The sequence below is a fragment of the Protobothrops mucrosquamatus genome, unplaced genomic scaffold, assembly GCF_001527695.2.
Source record: "Protobothrops mucrosquamatus isolate PMUCROS unplaced genomic scaffold, P.Mucros_1.0 scaffold_253, whole genome shotgun sequence".
Classification (NCBI taxonomy): Eukaryota; Metazoa; Chordata; class Lepidosauria; order Squamata; family Viperidae; genus Protobothrops; species Protobothrops mucrosquamatus.
Window position 1 is genome coordinate 2,455,705 of NW_015386329.1, and position 27,354 is coordinate 2,483,058.

Consider the following 27,354-nt stretch of genomic DNA (forward strand, 5'->3'; position numbering starts at 1 on the left):
ACGGTTGCCTCAGGAATTTGGGAAGAGACGGTTGATTCCCGGCGGCATTCTCCCCCCCCCTCCGCTGGGACGCGCGAGGGCAAGCGCAAACGACCTCCGGGGCAGCCGTAGAGTTCTGAGCAGCGCCGTAACGGCACCGAAGCGAAGAGACGACGGAGGCGGTAAGGAGGCGGGAGGCGGGATTGGGGTGGACGCCGGCCGGGGTGTGGGCGGGGATGAGGGCGTGGCGGCGCCCAAGGAATGTGGGCGGAGAGAGGTCCGATGGGGGGGGAGGAGGAGGAGGAGGAGGGCTGCAGCCTCGCGCCCTGGGGTTGGATGGAGGCGGGGCGGAGAAAGAGCCGTGATGCGGGGGCGCGAGGGAGGGGGGCCGTTTTTTACGATGAGGCAGAAGGAGATGTGGGGACAGCTTGCCAAGAATGCACCTCAGGTTCGGGAAGCAGTGTTAATTCTCGTAATTTAGAAGAGTCTACAGGGCGGGGTGGGGTGGGGGGGTCAGGCCTGATTCAACTCGATCTTGGCTACGGGAAAGAGGGAACTTAACAAGTTCAGGTGATGGTCGGCCGAAACTTATTTCTGTTTGACTGAAGTTATCTGTCTTCATAAGTACCGTAGTAACAGGGGATGTATAAAATTGGATGTTTTGCTGCTGTTTGAAAATAGATTCAGCGGACTCTTAAACACAGCCTAATTAAAGAGCTATCCACCAGCTTTTCAGTTAACAAAATACTTGCGTATAATGTTCTGCCCCTGCTTGTATGCACGTTGCCCTCATTTATGGACAAGAATTTCCTCCCAGTTTTGTCCCCCTCCACCAAATATCACCAATTCGTGAGAAAATATCCTGCATCCCATCTCCTTGATATGAGATTGAGCTGGGGTTGGCAAGGGAGGAAAGATGGCTAAAATGGTTGATTAACTAACTCTTAAAAATTCAGATTTGTTCGAGTGAGTTAGGTTGAAAGGGAGCCTATCATCTGATAGGTTCCTTTTGGTTGCTGGTTTAGTGTGCAAAAAGAGTTGCTCCATGAAGCAGCAAAAAAAAAAAAGACTACTCTCCTTACACACTGTAGTCGATTCTCTGTCACCATTGCTGACCAGCTTCCTATTTGGACCAGTCTAGCCTTCCAAACTGGAGATTGGCTCTCCCTATATCCCTGTGGATATAGGGAGAGAACCCAGTTTGAAAGAACCAGGCTATCCTAGTGTTCAAACAGTGGCTTTGGAACATAACACCAAGGATCAAAAGAGAGGGTATTTCTGAACCAACCTTATTGACTAACAAGTGCTGATCTCACCCCCAAAATATCACATGACTTGCCATTAACAATGATTGATGAAGTATGCCAGAATAAGAGCCAAACTAATGTCAAGGTGGGGGGAGACTACTTTTAAGGATGTTTTAAGGCTTCTGTAGGCATACACTGGGAGATGAAGACAAAGCAGAAAAAAAGAGATTGCTGTTGCATATCTGGGGCATGGATAGATATGTACATGTAGCTTGTGAATATTCTAAAAATGACAATTCACATTTAATTTAAACTAGATAACCCATGACCTGCTTGGTTATTATTTCAGAGATATTTTCTTGCATAAACAGAGAAACAGAATGACTATAAGTGGGCAAAAAGAAAAAAGCATTGCGAGCTGGGGGGGGAGCACTTCACCACTGAAACTGGCAGCGAGTGTCAGAAATGTCTGTCTTTTCTCCTTCTTTATTCGCTTTCCTCCTCCTCTCCCTCCCTTCCTATTTCTCTCTTCCTCCCTCCCTTTCTTTTCTTCCTCTCTCCCTGTTTACTGTTTATTTTACCAAGGGAAAGGATAGAGTGATTTCGGTATATAATTTTTCTTAAGAATTTGAAAATTCCTAGGATGAGAAAAATATGTTTTGTGTTTATGTGTATTTTCAGTATATTGACATGAAATATTGACTGACATATTGTTCTCTAAGTGTGTATCCGAAAACAAATTTAGCCAAGTAAGATTAAAAATGGCAAATATTCTGAAAAAGACAATAAATCTAAAAATGTGTAAGAAGAAAAAAATATTAATTTTCCGGAAGCAAATCAGTGTTCAATTGGATTTTTAATTTGTTAGAGTCGTATTGCTAATAACACAATATCTCTTAGGTTCAAATTTCAGCTTTTATATTCGTCCCAAAAGGGAAATTCTATTATTCTGGAAAATTGAATATCCATACAGTTTATGCCACCATGTTTAGCAAATACAGTGAAAATAATAATAGCATATATTATGTGCTAAAATGTGATTATTTGTTGAATGAATTGATTTGCCTATGTGTTATTCTATTTCAGTAGGTAACTTGCTAGATATGTGACTTGAATTTACTTTAAAATATGGGACTTGTTAATTATCCAATGCGATAATGTTGTCTTGAACTAGTATTTTTATTTATGTATATGTGCTGAATGTCAGCATTCCTCCAAGGGTTAAAATAGATATCTATCAACTTACTACCCAACCTCCTTAAGTAGAAATTCCATAGCTTGATCTGACAAATGTTTGTCTTCAACCTGCCTTTAACATATCAGGTGGCTTTTGCCAATATATGTAAAAATAATATAACAGTTATAACTGTAAATTAATTGTATTTGATTTATGGATAGTCCTTGACATATGACCACAATTGAGCTCAAAATTTCCATCGCTAGGCAAGGCAATAGTTAAGTGAGTTTTGCCCCGTTTTACGAACTTTTTTGCCACAGTTGTTAAGTGAATCATTGCAGTTATTAAAGGAATCTTGCAGTCATTAAGTGAATAGCTTCCCTCATTGACCTTGCTTGTTGGAAGCTGGCTGGAAAGATGATCACAAATGGTGATCAAATGACCCTGGGACAGTGCAACTGTTATACATACATGCCAATTGCCAAGCATCCAAATTTTGATCACATTACCACGGGGATACTACAACGGTCATAAGTGTCAAAACTGGTCATAAGTCACTTTTTCAGTGCCATTGTAACTTTGAAAGGTTACTAAATGAATAGTTGTAAGTTGTGGACTACTTGTATATGCTTCTACTTTGTATCTCAGTTTTGTCTTCTAAAAAGTGAAAATTATTTTGAAGGTAAAGGTGTCATACTTAGACATAGGGGAATGCTTACATCCCTATTCTGGAATATATTAATTAACAGTTAAATCCAAATAAGATACAATAGTAATAAATTGTAATATTGATATTGTTTTCATAAATGTTGAAATAATCAGATAAGTTTATAATGGCCACCATATTGTTTGTTGTTTGTGATACCATCTGAATATTCTTGCAAGAATGAATCATAATCTCATCAGACTTTGGTCTTGATTGAGGTATTGTAATTTATGATTCAACATATTCAAAAATTGTGTGTCAGGTAGTGCAGGGGTTGTCAAACTTTTTTAGGCTCTGAAATCTAGTTTGGGTCCATGAAAGGAAGCTGACATCCTTCAGGAGGCTGCTTTTTCAGCCAGCCACTAGAGACAAAAGGGAGAGAAATCCAAGCAGATTTTCACTCTTGAGCAAAGATGCACGGGAAAGAACACTAGGGTTTCACAAAACATGATTTGGAAAATTTTGAACTAATAAGTTACCTACATTTAAAAAAAAAATATTTGAGTGAAACTTCTGATCCATGAAAATTAAAAAAATATGTACCATCCATTTTGTTAAGATTATTTTTATTAGTCTTTCAAAGTACAGGTTTCTTATTAATATTCTTGTGACCCAGCAAGTTAATCCCCTGTTTTAATAGATCTTTTAGATCATTGACACCAAATAGATACTGGTATTGGCAGAGATTATAACTTAGTTTTTGTGATGTGCTCACTTGAGCATTTTGTATCGTGTGCAGCATAGTGAACATGGACAAGAGAAAGAAAAACAGAGAGTTGCCTGAGGAGGAAAGGAAGAAGGTAATAGCCGAGCATGGTAAAGGTAAAGGCTATAAAATGTTCCCTAAAGACCTTCATGTACCTGTGACCAAGCTTGCTAATATCAAGAAGTTTAAAGTCCACGGGATCATAGGTAACCTCCTTGGATGTGGCCGCAAGAGAAAAATTGACTCCAGATTGAATAGAAGGATAGTTTGAATGGTGGAGAAAGAACCAAAGGAAACTTAAAAACAGATGCTGGCTGTGATCCAAGTTCATGATACAGGTAGTCCTCGCTTAACAACCACAATTGGGACTAGAATCGTGATTATTGAGTAAAACAATAATTATGCTAGATGTCACATGACTACTTCACTCAGTGATGGCAATCCTGACACTTCTGGATGCAGTCATTAAGCAATCATGCAGGTTGTAAAGCAGGCAGGGTCCCAGGTAAGGAATGAAGGTGCCTCTCAGAAGGGGGAGTCCCTGGGAACTCCACTCAGGAGCTAAACATCCTTTCTGCAGGATTTTCACTCCTTAAGGGAAAGACGGTCATGTGCTGCCTGCACTGGAGATCCCAGGGGCTCCCCCACCCCTTGAGACATCACACACCTCTTACTGCATTGTCTCTCCATTCAGGAGCTGAAAGTCCTCTCTGTCAAAATCCAAGCAGGATTTTCAATTCCTGAATGAAAAGACACTCGTGCATGGCTTGCATTGGGCCTTCCCACCCATCTGAGGCATCCTTCACTGTCTCCTCTCAAAAGCTGAAATTCCTTTTTTTTTTAAATTTCAGCTCCCTTTTGTCTCTAGTGCAGGGGTGTCAAACTCGCAACGTCACATGACGTGTCATGACTTTTTTCCCATTGCCGGCAAAGGGTGGGCACGGTTTCGGCATGACGCATCCGGCCCGCAGGCTGGCAGTTTGACACCCCTGCTCTAGTGGCTGGCTGAATGAGCAGCCTTCCAAAGGATGTCAGCTCCCTTCTATGTATGGAAGAGATGTCTAGTATTGATGAGTTTCCCTCAACAATTTAAAATATCCCGTGTGAACATACAGTTTGAGAACCACAATGTTAGCTAACTGTTCCTTATTGTTATAAGAACGAATAAGCAATAATTTGATGTTAAATTAATGATTTCCCATGGGACTACTCAAAGTTTGTGATATCTAAAATAATAAATTTGAGTGACTACTTTATGAATAAAACTAGCGATTTCATAAAAGTGGGCAAGGTGTAAATGTATAAGTTACAGTACTTTTTTTCTATAAAAAAAAAAAAAAAGGTGCCGGAACTCACACATGTCATACAACCTGCCTTGCTTAAAATTTATATTTTACAAGGAGAAGATGGTTTAATATATGTTAAATTTGAAGGACACTTTTATGCATGTCCATCTGTCATTTTGCATGTATGTCAAAAGTATGCATCAGGTTGCCCTGCTTGTTTTGAGCCATTGGTGCTCAGTGTTGGAACTACTACCTCCCTTTGTTGCTATGGAATTTGGAATTTATTAATGAAGAATTTTAGATATCATGCTTGGATTGTTGCAAAAAGATTATTATATGCCAGTATGACTGAAGTTTCCACTCAAATATGCCTGTATTCTTTTTAATTGGTTAGAAATATGTCTGTAGACATATTTGCAAACTGATAGACTGCTAAGCATCACAATGATACTACATGAAATTTCCAAGCTCTAGGCAGTGTTTTTTCTCATCCATTGACAGAAAAATCCTATTTTACATCTTTTTTGTTTCCTCTCCCTGTCATAATAACCAAGACCTATGCAAAGAGTAAAAATATTAAAATGCTCTTAAATAAACTTGATTTTTCTCAAATGTTTCTTTTAATTTCCTGATCAGTATATCATCCAAATAATGACCAGAATTTATCATAATTAGCTTTCAGGGTAAATCAGCTAGATGTTACCACCTTGCCAAGGTATGCCAACAATATAATAATCAGTAACATTCTGATTATGAAAGTGGAGCTTTAAAAAATATTGTAAACTGAAGTAGTCTTCTAAATAAGATATCTCATAGTTTTTAAAATTCTAAGATTGTCTCACTGAAATCAATGTATTTTGAAGAGTTCTAGTGAAAAAGTGACTAGTCTTATAATAAATTTTCATGGGGATGGGGAATGCCAATGGTTTCCTTTCTCCCCTTTCTTTGTATTCTTTGCCACAAGCTGGTATTTTGTAAACACATACAAAATTAGAGTTCTTAATACAGTCAAAGTGACTACATGAAATGTTGCCATCTTTTTGGTTTATCCTTTTAAAATATATGCTTACAACTTACAAATATGTTTTGTGTTAGCAGCATCATTATTATCTTAAAACATTTTGTAGAATGTCACAGAATATTATAGATTATTTTGTAATCTCATCCAAATTTACTAAGAAAAGTTATTTCAGTTAAATAAGTTTAATATGATAGTTACAGTGCAATTATATTCAAGTTTACGTAGGAATAAGTATACAATCATGTCATTAAGTGTGTTTAGGATTGCAAAGTATTAAGATTAAATAATTTTGACTGTTCATAATCAATGGCATTCGATTTTGGATAATATATAATTCAGTTTACAAATGTGTGCAACTCTAGTCCTTACTGTATATCAGAAGAAAATCAATAGAAAAGTGAATATCAGAATATGTCATGGAAGAAACATTTGTTAGGCTTGCTCCTACAAAATACTCTCTGGAAATGAGCCCTTAATTTCCCAGAATTAGTTAATTGGCATGGCTATTGCTGATAATTATGGAAGCCCCAAAATATAGAGGGTGCCCAAGTTGGCAAAAGCTGGATTTGTTGAACTTCTATCTGATGTTATTCATTTTGTGTTTTGTTTTTTTGGGGGCTATGGACTCACTTCCACCAGTTTTATTTGACAGTCTTATTCATTGTTTCCTTTTATTACAGGTTTGCTGTAAGCAATTTACAACAGCTATGACACCTGCTGTCCAAGAGAAAGCAATGAAAAGTCATGGTGTCTATATATCTTCTTTACCTTCAAGAGAGATGGAGTCCAGTGAAACACTAGCAATGGAAAATACTAGACCAGTAAAAGAGAAGATAAATGATGGTTCTACTACAAGTTTTTCTTGTTCTATTTTGGGGTTTCCTGCTTCTCAAGTCAACCACAATATTGATTGCTTTAATTTAAAATACTTTGATCCCCAGTCGTCTAAACATTGTTCTTTATTAATGAGTCCTAATTTAACATTCAGTGTAAACAATAATTGTATCCAGAAGAATTTAGAAGAGCATAATTGCTCCAAGTTGAGAAATCCTGTATGTAACAGCACTAATACACATTTCAATCAGAGTATTAATTCAGAATCTGGAGAACAGGTTAGAAGGGATGTTTTATCAGGAACAAGGAAAAGCTTTCTGGAAACAGAGAAATTACTGGATTTACACTTAAGTGAATTGAAGAACACAGAAGAAAAGCAGTTTCCAAATTGTAAGTGGTATCGGAGAAATGGCTTTTGTGGCAAGGCTTTATTTGTTAATCCTGATACAAAAAAAGGAGACCTGTTCCATCAGATGTTCCATGATGCCCCAGAAGTAACAGTAAATTGCAATCCTGGCAGCAAAGAACAGGAATTAAATTTTCGCTTACTTCAGTGTGTAAACAAGCAACAGGCTTTGTTAAATCAGGCCAAAAGAAGTCAGAAACACTTGCAAATTTTGTTGGCAAAGCATATTGTCAAACATTGTGACCAGCAGATGAAATGCTTTGTGAAACATCAGCTGCAGAGAATGAAAGCTTTTCATGATACAAACAATCCTTTGGATGGAAACTATGAAAAATGTACTACGGTTAAAGTTGAAAACAGCCTAGAAGCTAATAGGAGTAAAGACACATGGTCTAATTTGGATACTGCATCTGATGAAATCAAGCTGTTTGCTTGTTCTACAGCAGAACTGCTGTCTCAAGTGGAAGGAAGTTTGGATTCTGAAGCAACTTGTAGCAGTTCAAGTGAAGATGATGATGAACAGATTTCCAAAACAATTGTGCCAGTGTAAGCATTAAAGCTTTTTAAAATATCAGTGCTACAGATCTGCTAACAGTTTTATATACTTAAAAATTCAATGTCCATACTTAAATATTTGCATTAAAGATAAATTATTATGTTAATGATAAACTCAAAGCCAAGATCTGCAGATCTTTTGAGCCAGTTTTACTAAATGATAAATTTATACCCAGTGACTGAAAACCTGGAAGACTGCTTGTATCAGTCATCCTCAATGGGGAAAATGGGTAAATATCTTATACTGAATGGAGAGATTTTGTGGTTCTATTTAATTGAGTTTCATTGTTTAGTCTTCATATAACTTATTTTTCTCAGCTACCCATTTCTCCCCCACACTCCAATTGTAATGGAAAATATATTTTTCTCTTTAGAAGAATCCATACAGAGTACAAATAACTTTTGCTAGTTCATGCTCCCAGATGGTTTTAGAAGAACAACTGGGGAAAAAGTGTTGAGCTAACATGCTGGCAATGATTTTGTTAAGTTATATTACAGAAAATTGTAAGAATTAAACCAGAGCATGCTATATTAAGGAGTCAAACAACTGAAACAGATTCAGGGGGAAAAAAGGATGATCAAGAAACCAGAAACTTCAGACCTACAGGATAATTTAAGAATTGTTTAGCTTTGAGAAAAGGAGACTTAAGGGAAAAGTAATAGCATTCTTCAGATACTAGAAAGATAATACACAAGATTATCGAGATCTAATTTCCATTGTTTCTGAGCATAGGATATGAAATAATGTATTTAAATTATAGGAAAACATCCTAAGAAATAAAAAGCTCCTCTGTAGTGGGAGTGTTCAAGTAAAGCCTGGACCATCTGTAGGGGATACTTTGATTTCTATATAGTTAGACTTGTAAATGGTCCCTTTCAGACTGATTCTGAGATAGATGGATGGATGGGAGCTAAGAGACTGCTAAAAAAGAAGTTAATTTAATGTTACATAGTCTATTGCAGGCATGTCAAACTACTGGCCCATGGGCCGGATGCGTCACGACGAAACCGCATCCACCCCATTGCTGGCAATGGGGAAAAAGTCACGATACGTCGCATGACGTCATGTGACGTCGCAAGTTTGACATGCCTGGTCTATTGTGTAAGTAAAACAATTATGTTTTCTTAATTTTAGTCTAGGATTAAGCGTATCATGGGAACCGAAGTACAGTTGCCAATTCTCTAAGCTGTGTTTACAGAGCTACTAAAGTGCTTTAATGTAAAAAAAAGTCATGCTCAATATGTATTGTGTTGGGAATGTCAAAATTTTCTGTTAGGTAAGTATTTGTGCAGTAAATAGGTATTTTGTACACAACCTGGTTCTGATTTTATGCAAACATGTATATAGTTGATCCAATTACCTAATTTTGTACTAGCTATTCAAATTAGTATGTACTTGACCCTCAAAAGGCATTTTATCTTTTTATTTTGAGAGCCAGTTTGGTGTAGTGGTTAAGGCACCAAGTCAAAAACCAGGAGACTATGGGTTCTAGTCCTGCTTTAGGCATGAAACCAGCTGGATGAGTTTGAGCCAATCATTCTGTCTCAGCTCTAGGAAGAAGGCAATGGCAAACTATATATCTTGCCAAGAAAACTGCAGGGATTAGTTTTGTTAGCCATTTTTTAATACCAATGAGTATCAGAAAGACTGAAGTATGGGATGCAGAATTTGTGACTCTTCAACTATGGATTCCTTTTCTTTTACATTTATTTATTTATTTATTTATTTATATTTGGATTTATATCCCGCCCTTCTCCTCGCGGACTCAGGGCGGCATTGGTGGCATATACCCAGGAATTATAGAAATTAATATTCAGTATCATCTGGAGAAGAATTTCCAAAATAGAGAAAGAAAAATTCAGGACATGGCATTATTTCTTCCTCAATTATCCAATTGTTTCGTAGAATTACAGTAGTATCTGCTTTGAAATTCATCAAATTTGGTACTCAACACATTTTGATGCGAGCATTTTGTCCCAGTAATGATTGTTTGTTTGATACTTACCACACAAGCTAGACATGTCAATATCAGCTACCTTGTGACTCACTGCATTATCCCTTATGGGAAAAATTTATTTGGTACTCATTGCGCCTCCTGGAACCAATTACAATGAGTATCAAAGTTTCACTGTAATTTGTTCTGTGCCAAACATTTCAGGCTACAATAAGAGTTTCTAAAACAAAGATATAATAATGACTGTTCCTCAATTTTTGAAAACCTAAATACCCAACAGAAAGTTGAACACTGCAACAGATAGAACTAAAGTAGATGGTAATTAGAAGTTATTAACTATATAGAAAATGTCTGAGTTCTTTGGAGGCATATTAATAACACATACATTAATAACATACTCCTTCCAAAAATTATACAAGTCGTGACTAATCATACTCTAGTTGTAAGATTCTTTAGACATTTTGGCATTTTATCCAAATATGATAAAAATTAGATGTAACTATACTGCAAGTGTTTAAAAGCATTATTTGAAAAAAAAAATCCTACAACACATACTAAATATGGCCTATAATATGCTGATAACTTATACGAGCTATATATAAAGGAGAATACACACATTATAATAGAAGAATCGTATTATAGTATCAGTTTGCCCATTGCCACACATAAGAATGCTGTAGTGTCTTCCACTTCATGATTTACTAGTGGAGGTAACAAAGTATATGGCAAATATTTTGCAAGTACAAATATTCAAAGGGCAAAATATAGCATCTGTCAGAATACATTTAAGCAACTGAAGTAATTAAAGACAGTTAATCTCTTCCTAGGCTCACATATCTGCTATTTTCAACTACTCCATAATCTTTGGAAGTTTAAGATGTTCCTCATAGGTGCTATCTGTATGCCAAGATGCTTCTACATTACAAATTAGACATTACTGTTCTGAATCTCTTTATGGGACTTCAATCCAGTTAGGACACATCTTTATTATCCAGGTCTACTCTCAAGAAAATAGATTTGTTTTATTATTTTGTCTAAAATTCCTAGAGTAATATCACCCGAAAACCTCTCTTGTAGAAAGCCTCCTTAATATACAATTTGAAAGTCCACTGGATTAAGAGGAATGACACTTTCTCCAGATCTTGAAATAGAGGAAGTAAAATAAACAACAGAAACCACTCTTTTTTGCTTTATCATGTGAGATGATTTCAGTCATTGTTAGATATAAAGTCAACACCTTGTGTGTATTACCACCAATAGTTAAGGTGAGTTTGTCCAGGATTAGGATCTGTATCACATGTTCTGCCAAAGCAATACTTTTTCCATTAGTGCACAGAAAAATGATTTTCCTACAGCTGCCAGCTCAGGCACCTTGCCATGCATACCAAAGCCAAAGAACTGCATGAAAATCATTAACCTAATGGTTTGAGGACTGTTAAATTGTTACATATTCTATTCTGCAATTTAGTACATTCTTCAGCTCCTGAATATTATGGCCTATACTATGAATAATCCACTGTTTTAGACCAGAGATCCCCAACCTTTGGGCACCAGGGACCGGTTCCATGGACAGAGGTTTTTCCACGGACCGGGGGTGCGTGGTTTTGTGTGCCGCCTGCATCTCGTGGATGGGGCTTTGCTTGTTCGTGAGGACTGGTTGCTAGCATGCTGCGGACCGGTGGTTGGGGACCCCTGTTTAGATTGTCTTTTAGTAATGTGCTGCAAGCTATGTTTTATTCCCAATAGAAATAAAATGTTGATTTCATAATTAATATGATTGGGAGAATAATCACAATAGTTGAAATTAAATACGGTTAATGTAATTATTCTCCCAGCCATATATTTAATAATATTCTTCAGTGCCAAAAAATTACAATTTGGTATTTTTTTTTAAAGCCAGATGTTTGGGAGGCTGCATATGGGCTAACTTGGATATTCTACTGTTTTTCCTGAATTTGATGTTTTGCTTTATTTAATTTTTTTTTTTGTCTTGGGCTAGAACTCTTTTAAGGTTTGAGCTATAACTATATACAGCAGAATTTAGAACCATAGGAGGCATTACATTTCACAGCCTGGAATATATTTGTTTTTTCTGAGTCCACATTCTCTTTACTGCTATCTATATGCTTTCAACTTGTCATCTTAGCCGATAAGGATAAAGTCATATGTTTTCAAGGCTTATTTGGTTTAATGTTTTGGCTTTCAGGAACATGTGAGATTTAAATTCTAGCACATTGCTCATTAATATTCAAGTAACAAGCTTATTTCTTAAATTTGTTTATTAGAATTATATCCCACTTTTATATAACAACTTAGGCTATATTGTATTCTGTCCTATTTTTTCACACAACAACAAACATATCTGTGAGGTAGGTTTCACTGAAGTCAATACCACTCCATGAGCTTCGATAACTGAGGATGGATTAGAGTTGGATGGTTTTTATTGATGGATTTTAGCCCCTGTATCATTTTAGCTCCAATGTATCGTTTTCTCCCCAAATGATATATTTGGAATCTGTTTGTAATAAATTCCAAAATGCTTTCTAAATGATAATTATTACATTAATTGTAGAATATTTTTTCTATTAATAATTCTAACAAGAGAAGATAGACAGACAGTCTGAGGATTATACTATGGAATCCTGTTTACATACAATAGCTTGTTCTGTCTGTGTTGGTGGGGTTGGGGGTTTTCTGCTTGGTAATTCCTTCATTAGGGTATCGTTTTCTGCTTGCTTACTTCTTTGTCTGCTGGTAATCCCTGTTTAGCTGGGTGTTGACTGCAGGAAAGGATGTATTGTGGTCTTTTTGTTTACTTTTTTTATTAGCTCTTTTGAATGGTGTATAAACTAGTTTATCTCTAGGTGTCCACTAATGGCTGATTTGTCTGAATGCCAAGCTTCCAGCGATTCCTGTTTTTTGGATTTAACCTGGTCTAGAATGCTCATAGCTTCCCAGCTGAAACTATGTTGAGTCTGTCAATGTGTTGTGAGATTAAACAGTTCTCATCATGTGTTTTGACTTATAGTTGGTGTTCTTAAATCTGCTTTGCTTAGGAAAAATAGAAATTTACTGCTTGAACAATAATAAAACATTAAATGAATGAAAAGAAGTTAGAAGTTATCTAATCCAGAAAACCAAATACAATGAATAATAGCCTGAAGGATTGTTTAGTAGAAATCAGTACTAAGGTTATCAACTGCTCATATTTAACTGATGTAGAATTATATCACAAATGTTAATTTACTTTTAATAAAAACATAGAATACCAACATAGAACATAGAATTACAACCAGGAGGCCTTACACCGTTCTGAACAAATGGTTGTCCAATTTCTTTATGAAAATCTCCAGTGTTGGAGAGCCCACATTTTTTGGAGACAAGCCTCTCCATTAATTAATTGTGCTTACTGTCAGGCAATTTCTTCTTATTTCTAGATTGGATTTCTCTTTAATGATCTTCCATCCATTATTTCTTGCCCTGCCGTTAGATGCTTTGGAGAATAGGTCAACCTCCTCTGTGAGAGCCCCTCAAGTACTAGAAGACTGCTTATCATGTCACCCCTAGTCCACTTTGTTAGACTACACATACCTAGTTCTGTCAACTGTTCAGTGTACAGTTTAGCCTCCTTATCAGACCCCCTTATCATCTTGGTTCCTAAGAAATATTTGCATGCTAATTTATTGCCTACCATCTAAAATTTTAGCCAGAGATAAGCACTCATGAATGTACTAGTGTTCGAAAAATGAGATATACATCAAAATAGTAATACAGAATATGTATGCAATCTCAAGTCTAGACTACAGTAGTATAAACCCTCTATTATATTTATATTAAAAAAAGATGTGTTACTCTTAAATGTGAAAACTCATGCGTCTTACAGAATTTTTAAAAATAATCTGGCACAGTTAATTTATTAAAAGGTGGTTTTTAAATAAAAATTCAGAATATGTAAATTATTTTTTATAAAGTGATCAAAGATGATCATTGTTGACTAATCAATGTTCTATCTTAGTAACTGTAGATCTGACTGGAAATGGTTGGTAGAAAGAGCTAAAGTTGGCTGTCAGTGGACATGGCTTCAGGATCAGATTTCTGAGCTGGAATACAAAATTCAACAACTTACTGACCTTCACAGACAGATCCGTGCCACCAAGGTATTACGAATTAATTAAAAGTATTTATTAAAAAAACATGTTAAAGTTTTGATAGGTATTTTCTATGCAATCCATGAACTCTATACAGAAATCTTTTGAGAAATCTAAAATGGCAAATGAAAGGGTTGTCTGAAATCTAGATATTGGATTTGATGGTGGTAAACATTATTCACAATCTCCCCTCCTATTCAAAGGTTAATGGAAGTCCTTAGGTACATTCCCATGGCCTGAAAAAGGGACAACTTGTATAGTAATGTGATCCTTGAAAAGATATAAATTTTTAATTTCATGCTTAGTTGCTATAATTGCACTGGTTATAATTTTTTCTGGAGTACTTGATAGGAAATAATGGATAATACATAAACATGGAGGAACAAAAACACAGTTTCATATACTTAGCAGATTGATTGCAGTAGGCCAAAACATCTTCCATTATTTTTTGCTTCCTAACTATTACTTACAGTAAATTTAGATTTTCAGTTTTTAATTTAGTGTAACTTAATATATGGAAGGATATTTTTTTTAAAAAAAAATTTAATTCCTGATACTTATAATCAATATTTTTATAATCTACTATGCATATTAATCTTTGTCCAGAGGAGAACTAAGAAGAACGTTTTCTTGCCAGGTTTTCCATCTTTTTCTTGATAGTGGGAGAAGAAGTTTGACTATTACTGTATATCAGAAAACCAAAACCAAAAAATAAAATAAATCCCAGCTAGAATAGTGTGTCCTTGTCTGGCTGACTTTATCTGGCTCAGAAGGCAAAAGGAGGTTCAGGCCTGATTAGTTCTTTGGTGAGACACTCCAGTGTATATCAGCCGCTATACAGTATATTGAAAGGCTCTGCTTTTTACTAGAATTGTGTGATTAAAGTAATCTTGCTGCAGGGCTGTTTCAGCATCACTTTTCCAGCTTAAATTGTCCCAGGAAAAAGGTGCAGTGACAAAGGCTTATCCTGAATGCATGTATACTGATCACTAAGGCTAGACCGTTATTTTTCTCCATATTTATACGTACATTTAGTCACTCTTTCCATTAAGAGAATATAAAATTTATATCGGTTAGGATACGTTTTATTAAATCTTATATTATTCTGAGGATACATTCCAACAAACTAATTCAGGGAATTCCAGGTATAACTTTTGACTAACAAAAACTTTAAACTTGAAATCTTGATTCTATGCATTTTAATAAAATCGATTAATGCAATTGATGGGGAGTACATTATAATAATTTCCTGCTATTTTTAGTTAATACAATTAAATAAAAAGCTATTTGAAATCATTCTTCTGCCCCCAGCAATGTCCCAGTTTTTCTGTGAAACTTTCAATTAATATTTGGGGAGTTTAAGTGTTACATTTCAGATTTTTATTATTTTTTATTTATTTTAATTAATTTTTATGCTGCTTCTCTCCACTACAAGGTGACTCTGATTATCAGTCTGATTGTGCTCATTTACTATTGTTTAGGGAATGGTGATTTTAGAAGAATGTTCAGTCCCAAAAGACATCTTGAAGAAACGTACACAATTACCAGATCAAGAGGCATTGAATTCTACAGGAAATTCACAAGCTTTCCTACAGAGGCAGGATGTTTGGCCAGAACATGATTTTGAAATGTCACCCAGCAGTCCAACTTTGCTTCTTCGTAATATTGAAAAACAGGTAATTAAATGAAACTAACACAATGTACAGTAGTTAATATATTTTAAAATTAATTTATCTTTTAACTCATAATCCATAAAAATACTACTTTTCTAAATATTTCTCCCAGATGAAAAAGTGGTGGCAATATAGTTAGCAGGCAATGTATTAGGTTTACTTAGTAGGAGGGGAGTTTAAGGAAGATTCTAGATTTGAATTGTACTTATCTCTTTATATCTTCATTAATTTTCTGTAAGGATGAAATATAATAGTGCTTAGCAATAGCACTTATATACCAATTCACAGTGCTTTACAGCCCTCACTAAGTGGTTTGCAGAGTCAGCATATTGCCCCCAACAATCTGGGTCCTCAGTTTACCGACCGCGGAAGGCTGGAAGGCTGAGTCAATCTTGAGCCGGTCTGGATCAAACTGCTAAACTGCAGGCAGCCAGGAGTTGGCGGAAGTAGCCTGCAGGACTGCATTCTAACCATTGCGCCACCATGGTATAACTTCTGCTTATACCATGTTGAAGGTCTTTATTGGTAAAATACTTATCAGTGCAAAAAGAGAAATGTTTCAGATTTATAGAGAAAGAGAATTACAATCCTTGACCTTGGCTTTTCCTTGAACTTTACAGGTAGTACTCAATTTAAGATTAGCAACTGTTCAAATATGCTTCTATCAGAAAATTACCTTAAGTCAATCATGTTAGCAGCCATAATGTAGCCCTCAAGATCTGAGTGATTATTTCTCAATAAGGAATATGGACACCACAGTTGTAATTTGTTTTGGTTTTTGCATATATCAATGTCTTCTAGATTTTCATAAATCTTTTTAGGATTTGAATTTGGTCTTTATGGTCTTTATTATTTTGCAGGGCATTTTAAAAATTCAAATTAACTCTTCGCTTAATATTGGTATAGTTATGAAGCATGGAGTTTAGGTATAATATGGACACAACTGATTTCTTTAGTTAAGCATTTGTAGTATATAAATTGAATGTATTTTTTTTCTCCCTCTACCATTCAGAGTGCTCAGCTGAGTGAAATAATAAGCAGTCTGATTGCTCCCCTTAATCTATCTCCAACATCATCCTCACTTTCTTCAAAAACCTGTAAACAGAATGAATTGGTTAATGGTATCTCTTTAAGGTAGGTAGCACGTCAAAAACTAACAGGATAACTTTAGGGTAAGTTTAGCATATATGGGCATATGTATAAAATGACAGCATTACTTTGACTAAACATCATCAGAGAACTCCCCTCCTCCCAAAGAAGATACTGAAAGATTCACTTTTACTCTTACAATTTGCTGCTTCCAAAGAACTCAGATAATAGAAAAATGTTAACAAATAAAAGCAGGATGGGTGACTATAGGCCAGTTATTCTGTCTCAGCCCAAGCCACTTCATGGGATTGTTGTTATAGGGGAAATAGGAGGTGGAAGGAGTATTAGGTATGTTTGCTGCCATGAGTTATTTATAAAAATAAAGGTGGGAAATATTTTTTTAAAAAAAATACTGCAATTATTCAATAATTCAGATATGCAGTCATTGAGTAAACTCCAAACTCCGGCAATGGGGTAAAGTCGCGATATGTCGTGCGACGTCACGAGTTTGACATGCCTGCCCTAAGCAGAATTAGCTATTCAGGAAAATCTAGAAAAAAATCTCAAAACTTCAAATAAGTAATATTTACTAAAATAAATTACATACCAAAGAATTTCAGTGGCTTCCATGTTTCAAGAATGATCCCTATATAGAGAAAAAAAATTCCAAATCCTCTTGCTCTTTTCATTTTCTTCCTGGCCGTTTAACTGCTTTACCCCTTCTTTTCTATCAGCTGGTTTATCTCCATCAAGGGGTTTATTGGGAGTAGTATTATCTTTGCTATCAATTTGTTTTTCAGAGAAATAAGTGGGCAGAATTTTGACGCTTGTGAATGCTTAATACACACACACATACACAGATGGGCAATTCGGAAATAAACCATTTGGTTATCAATGTCAAGACACTCGCAGATACAGAACTTTTATTATACACATTAGAAAACTACAACATTACATTACTTTTCAACATAATCGCCATTCAAAATGAGGCATTTGTCATAACGTCTTACAAGGTTTGAAATTCCTTCTGCAAAAAAATCTCCCACCTGGGAATGAAGAGACCCTGTAACAGTATTGTGAAGCGCATTGTCATCGTCGAAGCAGTGCGACACAGGACACTGTTTCATGTGCCTGAAGAGGTAGTCGCTCGGCGCCAAATCTGGGCTATGGGAGGTGATCAAAAACATCCCAACGGAACTGCTTCAAAAATTCTTGGGTGCGTCTAGGTGTGCAGACGAGCATTATCGTGAAGCAACTCCACACCGAAAGTCAGCATGCCCCGACGTTTGTTATGGATGGCTTGTCTGAGTTTTCGTAACGTTTCACAGTAAACTTCTGAACTGATGGTCGAACCACGCTTCATGAATTTCAGTAGCAGTACTTCTTTGGCATCCCAGAACACTGTTGCCATAACTTTTCTGGAAGACAATGTTTGCCAAGCTTTTTTGGGTTTCTTTGGTGACTGTATGACATCACACCATTGATTGCTGTTTGTTTTTGGGGTTCACGTACAACACCCAGGTCTCATCGCTGGTCACAATTCTGTTAAGAAATTGTTCTCCTTCCTCAGCATAACACGTGAGAAAGTCCAAAGCAGAACCCATTCAGTCTGTTTTGTGCTCCTCAGAAAAGAGTTTGGTACCCAACAAGCACAGAACTTGTGGTATACCAAATTTTCTGTCACTACCTCATACAAAACAGTCCGAGAAATTTGGGAAAAATGTAAAGAAAGTGCAAATATTGTGAACTGACAGACTTCACGGACCTTTTGTCAATTTCCTGCACAAGTTCATTGCTGACTACAGACGGGCAGCCACTTCTTGCCTCATCGTGCATGTCAGTTTGTCCATCTTTAAACATGCGACACCATTGATGTACAACACCTTCACTCATCACATTTGGTCCGTAAACATTCACAGTTTGATGAATCACAGCTGCCGAAAGTTTTTTTGCACACAGGAATTGTATTACTACACACGCTTCACATTTAGCAGGAGTTTCTATGTGAAGTGCGTGCAGTAATACAATTGATCTAGCGGATGAGTCAACTGCAACACAACCTCTCCTTCCACTCCTCACTCCCTACTAAACTACTGCGTACGGTGCCATAGGACGGGCGTCGCTATCCCCGCCTATTTCTCGCACATGCTAAACAGAAGTTTATTTCTGAATTGCCCTTGTATGTATATGAATATGTATGTTTAAAATTTAGATAATCTTGCAATGGATTTACATTTGTTCATTCTCCCCTCCCTCAGTCACAGTGGATCTTCCTCACCTGCAAAGCAACTTGCTGACCTGGAGGTGGAGTCACCTCATTCACACTGCAGAGATAAGAAGCTCAAAGAAGCTTCTTTACTCTGGTGGCTTTTTCACAACTTAAGGAGAGGGACCTTTTTGGTGCCAAGAACTGTGGGGAGTGGGAAGTCACTTTGAGCCATGTGACTCAGCAAGGGGAATTAGGACCAAATGCAAGTACATTATGGAGATACTCACAGTGTGTAGAAGAAGATGGATGAATTTTTCATGGGAGAAGGAAACTAGAGGCACTGGAATCTGTTCCATACCAAAAGATTCAAAATCTCATTATTTACAATTCATGCTGGAATGTAACACAATATATCTGAATAACAAATATTATTTATGCATATATTAATTAAACTAAATATAAGAAAGAAGAATGTATGAACCAAAGAACAACTATCATAGATCCTTAGAGTTGGAATTTATCTCCTGTAGTCCAACAGTTTGCTCAATGCATCTGCTAAAATGTTATTCAACAATTATTTGAAGACTTCCTGTGAAGAGGAATTTAACACTTAATGAAGCAAACTATTACAGTGACTGATAACTCTACTATCAGGAAATTGCTATTAATTCCCAACCTGAATCTACTTACCTGTTGTTTCAGTGCATTTTTTCTTGTTCTGTCTTCAGGACAAAAGAAAACAAGACCAATCCCTTCTTTATATTACTTTAATATATCTGGTAACACAACTGCTATAATTCATAAAAATCAGTTTCTTAATTCTGATACAATTATGATTTTTTTAAATTAATATGTTTAATATTAATTGTAAGTTAATATGTAGTGTGAGTTTTTTAATATTCTCGACAACCTGGAATAATAATAGGTATATTTCAGAGAATCAGAGAACAAAGAAGAAATTTCATCTTCTAGTAGTTGCCTGGCTGATCAACAACATCTAAAGAGAAGAAGGAAAGAAAAGATGAAACTGAAAACACCTACTGTTGCTCTGATGAGCACATCTGCTCGCACTAGACCACTTCTGAGTTTCCAGAGGAGAAAGCCATATAGAATGAATACAGCATTTACTTTGAATAACCAGGTACAGATGTTTTTTTCCCCTTTTCTTTAATATAGTGTAAAGATTCCACCCAATATATACATCAATATGTCAATCCCAGTATGTTTGTATGTATGTATATATATAATTTCTGTTTTTGTGAGAGCCTTGAATATGTAGGATAAATGTGAGGCTGGCTATACATAAGACTTTCATATATCTTGCAAATGTCATATTTTAATTAGCTTCAGTGAAAGAACAAATATTATTCATATTATTCTGTTCTTCCTTAAAGTAAAAATTAAAATGCAAAACCAAAATTAGGCATATATTGCAGAAGAGTACCTGCAATTCTATCCAAAGAATATTTAAATTGTTATAAATAAAGATAGTCTCAGAAACCATCTGCTGTTTTGCAGTTAACATTCCTAACTTTCGCTTTCATTTTTTAAAATCAAAAGTCAGAAAAAACATTAATTTACTTCTTCATAAGTTCTTCAAGCAATCTTATTTATCAGCTTGGAAGCATTTTATCATTTTGTCAGATTCTGTGTAACTTTTTTAGAAACTGCTTAGTTCTTAGGATGATTGTCATGCATGAAACACAAAAATCTACCCATAACAACATTTTATTGATTAGCCATAAGGCCATATCACAATACAGAAAAATTGAATAGGTCTATCCATAACAAAACAACTAAAAACAAAAACTTGATTCATGTAATCAAAAACTTGATTACTTTACAGGTTACCTGAATTATATTGACATATACGGCTTTCAGTTGCACTGTTTTATTCAAAAAGGGGGCTATTTTATTTTTAATATTTGTATTCTGTCTGCACATAAAATATGTTCTGAGATACAGGTCCTATGGAGACAATAATATTCAAATAATATACAATATATATTATATCCTCAGTTTCTGGTATACCTCAAATACATGCATATTTATGATAGGGGATTCAACCAAACCCAAAGGTGCTTTTCAAAAGGCAACTGGACTTCGTTTGGTTTTTTTCTTGAAAACGTTTTGCTTCTCATCCAAGAAGCTTCTTCAGTTCTGACTAAATGATGGGGAGTAGAAGAATCCTTCTATTCCTCACCATTCAATTAAAACTGAAGAAGCTTCTTGGATGAGAAGTGAAAAGTTTTCAAGGTAAAAACAAAAACAAAGTCCAGTTGCCTTTTGAAAAGCACTTTGGGCCCTGAACTGGATGATTGAGAATCTCCATAGAGATTCAACTAAACCTTCCATATTTTACCAATGTTTTGGGTTGTTCAAATCTCACGTGGAAGATGCTTGGGCATTTTTGTAATTACATATTTTTCAATTTCAAAATTATACTTGTGGCAGCTCAACCATCTTGGCATATCAACCTTACTGAGCATCTTTGTGCATCAGTTTTCTTAATTTGTCCAGACACAACTAAACGGGAGATAGGAAGTCCACTGCTTCTAATACAACTTTTTAGTTATAAATACTAATTGAAATTTATTCTATCAGGGTATAATTTTTGAGAATATCAGTCTCCATAAAAGTAATTTTCCACCATGTTTTATACCCTTTAAGTTTTAAGTCAATACAAAACGTATACAGTGTATTCCCAACTCAGCTTTAACCATGATAGCTTTTAGAGTCCTTTTAGCCATATCCAATGTACTCAAATGACATGAATGTGCTTGTTGTAAAAGTAATACATGTTTAGTCCCATATAACTAGATATAAGAACATGGGCTTCATTAAGTTTAACAGCTAATTCATGTATACTATCTTTGTAAGGGAGCTGCTGTAATGATGGAGCCATGATGCACTCTCAGAAAAGACTCATATATAAGGAAAAGTGCTAAGTAGTTCTTTTGGCTCATCATCTAAAAACCTTTTGTAAAGACAGTAAGCATTTGACTTAGAAAAAACTAATTGCAGTAATCTAATCTTGAGGTTATCACGATGTGTGCCACCAATTCTCCAGCACAGGAGATGGAGAATCCACCAATGGGTTTGGTCTGTCTTCCTGCCAAATAGATCAAGTCAGTCAAACTTGCCACGCCCGTCCTGGACTAGGACACACCCAGTCTTGACTTGATCTTCAGCCCAGACAGACGTGGCAAATTTGGCTCCCAGCATAGGCAAATAGATCAGACTTTTATTGGTGAAATCTCCATTCCTTCTACAGCCTCCTAAGAAGTGCTGGGATCAGCACTACCTAGACTGGGCTGTCGGAGACTTGAACTCCCCTTTTTTCCTTTAAGGCAGAACGGAGGCTTCCGTTCTCCCTGCTCTCACACAGACAGTGCTGGGATCAGCGCTGTAGCTGCCACCCTCCCCTCCTCCTCTTACCCATTCCTCTTTATTTGGTTGGGCAGTTAAGGCAGAACGGAGGCTTCCGTTCTCCTTCCCTTCATACTGGCAGCGCTGGGATCAGCGCTGTAACTGCCACCCCTCCTCCTCCTCTTACCCATTTCTCAAAAGGGCAGGGGATTCTTCCCCTCCGATCTCAGGCCTCACGGGGGCCTTCCCGAGTGCTTGAACAGTCGTGGCCACCATTTTGGCAGCCGCGTGAAGATCCGCTGTGCCGAATCAGCTCGTCCTCAAGGGCATGCAGCCTGGATCGCTTCTGCTCGGCCTGCCATCGTCTATCGGGTGGTAGACCATGGAATAGCCTCCCATTCGTGGCACACAGTTCTCCTGGCCAGAAACGGTCTCCATCGTCGCGGCCGCCATTTTGAGGGCCGTATGGCTGCCACTATCACAATCTGAGGAGAGGCCGGTGGAGGGGAGGGGGTTCCTCTTATCGCTTGCTTCACTACCATCAACGAGGTACACACTAGAATCCTCATGGCCTTGCTCCCTCCCACAAATCATTTCAGGGGAGTTGCAAAAGGCCGCTGCCACCATTTTAGGTTGGCCGGTGCATCACTACACAGAGGCCTCTATAGGCCCCTACATCCCTTAGTTTCTCCAGGATACACAGTCTCCCCTCTTCAATTAGCCTCTGTGTGCTCTAAAGGCACAGTTCCTTGGGCCCAGTTACAGACCTCAATGTGGTGCTTCCCTCCTGGCCATCATTTAGCGGGCTGTACATCGGATCACGGTCATTAAGCGATTGCTCTTGCCGCTCCCGCAGATTCACTCGCCGCGCAAACGTGCTGACACTCATCAACTCACTGGCCTTGTCACACGGCGCCCTCTACAAGCAGGCTGGCTGTTATCTCTCACCAGATTTTGCCACGGCCGTAGACACGACCAGACCCCCTGGGTCAATTACTGGTCAGAGGAGCAGGGTGAACCCTAGTATCCCCCTGCTCCAACTGCATTAGTCCAATCCGCCAATTTATCTGCTGCCAGAGTTCCCTCTCAGCACTACCTGAGATAACTCACATCAGGATGGAGGAATCCACGGCTCCCAAACCTAAGGAGACCACCCCTCCATCCACTAGCCAAAAAAGGCACAAGTTCTCCAACCAGGGGGCAGCAGGCAGGATTAAGGCCAAGGCTAAGACCATTTCCAGAAAGAAGCCTTCGAAAGTGGCGGAGAAGCAGGCCAGCAGGAGTCACCAGGCTTTGGAGAAAGAATTTTCCAAAGCGCAGAGGCAGGCCCAGGCGGAGGCGGAACAGACAAGGGCCTCGTTCTTTGATCTTCCGCTGGGGCCCTCGACCTCTGCCCAAGGGGTCTGGGCACCGGTGGGGATTTCCACACACACCCTTCTCCTGGGGGGAGCAAGGTCCCACCATTCACCAACCAACAGTGGCTCCGTGGATCTCTACTATTTATTAAATATTTTTTCAGACTTCTTTCTGAGCAAGAAAAAAGATGCCCCTTCTTAAAGAGTCACATGAACTTTAATGAGTAGATTCCTTTTTTAGGTATACAACATCTATTGCAAGGAAGAAATAGAGGGAAAGGCACATCAGGTATTAGTTAATTTTTTGCCTTGCCAGAATAGAAGAAATCAGGTGGAATCAAAACTTGATCTTGGTAGGAGTAAAATTAGTCTTTAATATGGATCCTACTTTGGATAAGGCCTTTTCCTATTTCTGCTATTTGAGATCTGATGATGACATGTGAAAGGACCTATTTCAGTGTTTTCTGTTGATTAGCAGATTCAACTAGAAAAACAGAGTTCCTAAAATATTTAGGTTTTAGGCTATCCATCTTTGCAGTGAAGGCTGAGCTGGAAATACCCCCAATACAGAGTCATTTAACAATTATTTAATTGCTGGTTGCAGAATCCATCAGTGGACTCAGACTATAAAAACTGTCTTTTGAAGAGCAGATTTTCAACAGTTCTCCTGCACTTGTGCTTGTCATACTGTTTCACAATAGGGGTTTTCTGTTCACTTCCCAGTTCAAACAGATCTGAGAGCTAGTTAAAGTTTCAAAAGCCCCCGGATTTCACTTCCCATGATGACACAGCATATCTTAAATGTACCAAGTCTTTGAAGAGGCTGGCACAACATAAATCAGATTTCCAGGTAGAAAGCGTTTAATAATTGACATGCCTCAGCACCTTAGAAGACCTTTCTCTAGACAGTTTGAACCCCGCAATTCTATGGTAAAGTATGAGAGATTTCCTGGAGTACTTTTTGCAGAAAGATCTTATGTTTTTCAAAAAGATCATATATTTGTGGTGGTCCTGCTATTCAAGGTGCTGCTGTTACTCTGTAGCAAGAATTAATTGCCTAAGCCTTTTTAATAATCTAAGCCATCCTGGAACAGTCCAAATAAATTGTACTTTTTGCAGAGAATAATCTTGCATAAGGAGGACTGTGTCTTTTATATCAAAGACCATCCAGAAAAGGATGGATCATGTAGAATAGATTTGGGTTGATTGCAGAGACGACAATATATTATGAAGATGTTCTACTTTTATCTTAGTACTATTTTTATAGTTTTTTAATATGGTCAAATTACTAATCAATGCATTAATTGTTGTTTAAGGCATTATAATATTTAAGAAGTGATAATGAGCCCTTTGTATTGTGTTTGAAAACAGATTATGATATAATAATAGTGCTATATGTTCTAGAATGCTTTCTGTGGTTAAAAATTCTCACTTCTACTGGTTTCTAGTATCTACGTGTTCTTCCTGCATCAATTCAGAAAGCTTAGATTGCCCAAAGATCTGCTGATACAGTTCTACAGAGGAATTGTTGAGTCTGTCATTTGTACCTCAGTAACTGACTGGTTTGGCACTGCAACCAAACAGGGCAGATACAGACTTCAATGGATAGTTAGGAGTGCAGAAAAAACAATCACAATCAGCCAGAAAGAGGGCTGAGAAAATATCTACAAACCCCTCACATCCTGGACATAATGTATTTCAACTTCTCTGCTCAGGATGCCACTATAGGGCATTGCGTGCCAAAACTACTACCTAAAAGATAGGTTTTTTTTCCTCCTGTGCCATCACTCTGCTGAACACTTAATTCCACAATACTGTCTCATTTTTTATCTTTTCTCATCCTTACATGTTTCTTACTATCTTCTGTTGGTTTCTTATGATTTAGCGATTGTTGTTTATTATGATCTATGGCCTATTATTTGCTATTTATATGTACACTGGGAGCTTATGCACCGGATACCAATTCCTTGTGTGTACAATCACACTTGGCCAATAAAAAAAACTCTATGATTCTATGATCAGCTGTTAGGAATTTCTGGAGAAGAGAGAGGCAAAGTTTGAGCATATTAATTAAACAACAAAAATAGTTCTTTTGGTTCAGCAGGATCACAACATATAAAGTGATAAATTTAAAGTTTCAGTAACATTATTAAAACATTTATTACATGTAATATGACTTTTATTAAAACTTGTATGTTTGTATAGTCACAAAAAGTTAATAATTGTATTATATTAATTCAGTTTAGATATGTTGCTTGGTAATTGTGGCTAGATCCAGTGTCATTAGAAAAGAAATACAATTAACACAGTTTAATTTCATTGTAATGTCATTATTTAAGAAAAAAGCTGAGCACAGATTAACTCAAACAATGAACTGTTTGTTTTTTAAGGGGAATATAGCCCATTAAAATCTAATAGGACCCTGTTACTGAAGACGTGATTTATTTTATTTGGATTTGATTTCAGTTTTAGCTCAGTTTTAGGATTGGTCAAATTATTCCATTTGTTCAAATCTATATGCCATTTTATAGGCTTTGCATCATGGCAGTACCTTGTATAATACAGAAGAGATTGCAAGCAGCAAAAGAAATAGTTACGAGTTTAGCATCAATTCTAGTATATGCAAGCAACTCATGTTGGAACTGGACACATCATTCCATCCTGTTTTATCATTTCCTTCAGGTAAGTAAGTTACCTACTATTGCATGGGTAATTATTCTAAGAATCTTAATATAATATAAAAATCGTGAAAGAACATTTTCTTTAAGCTGATTGTTATGATAATTAAGTGTCTAATTAGTTTTGTCCATGTACTGGAAAGTCAGTACAATCAACAAATATTATCTAGTATGTAAGAAATATAGAGTAGGAAAGCAGTTGCTTATTCCAGTCAGAATCCAAAGTAATGGTTTTGATATATTCATAGTTTGCATGGTCTATATTTGAACACATCCAATATAAGGACTCATATCATTTTTTAGTTAATTGGTTCCATTATAGAATTGTTTTCATTGTTAATTCTTTTTCCTAATGTTCAAAGCAAATTTCACTTTTTGTACCTTATTCTGTAGTCTCAGTCACTGGGATGATAGAGAATGTGTGTCAGAGTCTGGATGTTACATCAGAATAATGCTGTCATATCCTCAGTTTTCTCAAAACCGAACAGTTTCCACAATTTCTTTGCATAGGTCTTGGCATTCTTATTGCTATTATTTGAACCTGTTGATCAGTTGATCTGAACCCAGTGCATAAGAACTGGCCATAATTTTATAAATAAGTGACGACTAGCAGTTGTACTTTATGGATTCCATTCTGTGAGATAAAAATGTAATTCTGATGTATCAAGCAAAAATCATACTTACTGAACAATATTTGATCAATTTCAACAATGTTAGTTGATTCTTGGCTGATCTACTTAGACAGATGAAGCATTGGTAAAAGCAATTATAAAGAAATTAGATCAGTACTAGCTTAATTCTGCCCTTGGAGAAACAGTGTTTTGAGGAAGTGCTAGTGGATGGCTATGGCCTTTATTTATGTGATATTGTAGATTTCCATCATAGCTCCTGTAAATTTTAACATCTATATAAAACTGCTGAAATGTACACAATATTACAGTGTTCTACCTCTTGTTTCTGC

At 36.7% G+C, this 27,354-nt stretch overlaps 1 protein-coding gene across 1 annotated transcript in view; it reads left to right on the forward strand.

Annotated features, from left to right (window-relative positions):
• Nucleotides 1-6,808: 6,808 nt before the first annotated feature.
• Nucleotides 6,809-27,354, forward strand: part of KANSL1L (KAT8 regulatory NSL complex subunit 1 like) — a 43,429-nt gene continuing 22,883 nt past the window's right edge. Inside the window, exons 1-6 of the mRNA XM_015831105.1 lie at nt 6,809-7,908; nt 13,888-14,029; nt 15,502-15,696; nt 16,706-16,827; nt 19,928-20,132; nt 26,247-26,397. Of these exons, the coding sequence (XP_015686591.1) occupies nt 6,830-7,908; nt 13,888-14,029; nt 15,502-15,696; nt 16,706-16,827; nt 19,928-20,132; nt 26,247-26,397 (1,894 nt within the window). The 5' untranslated portion in view covers nt 6,809-6,829. The remainder of the gene's footprint in view (nt 7,909-13,887; nt 14,030-15,501; nt 15,697-16,705; nt 16,828-19,927; nt 20,133-26,246; nt 26,398-27,354) is intronic.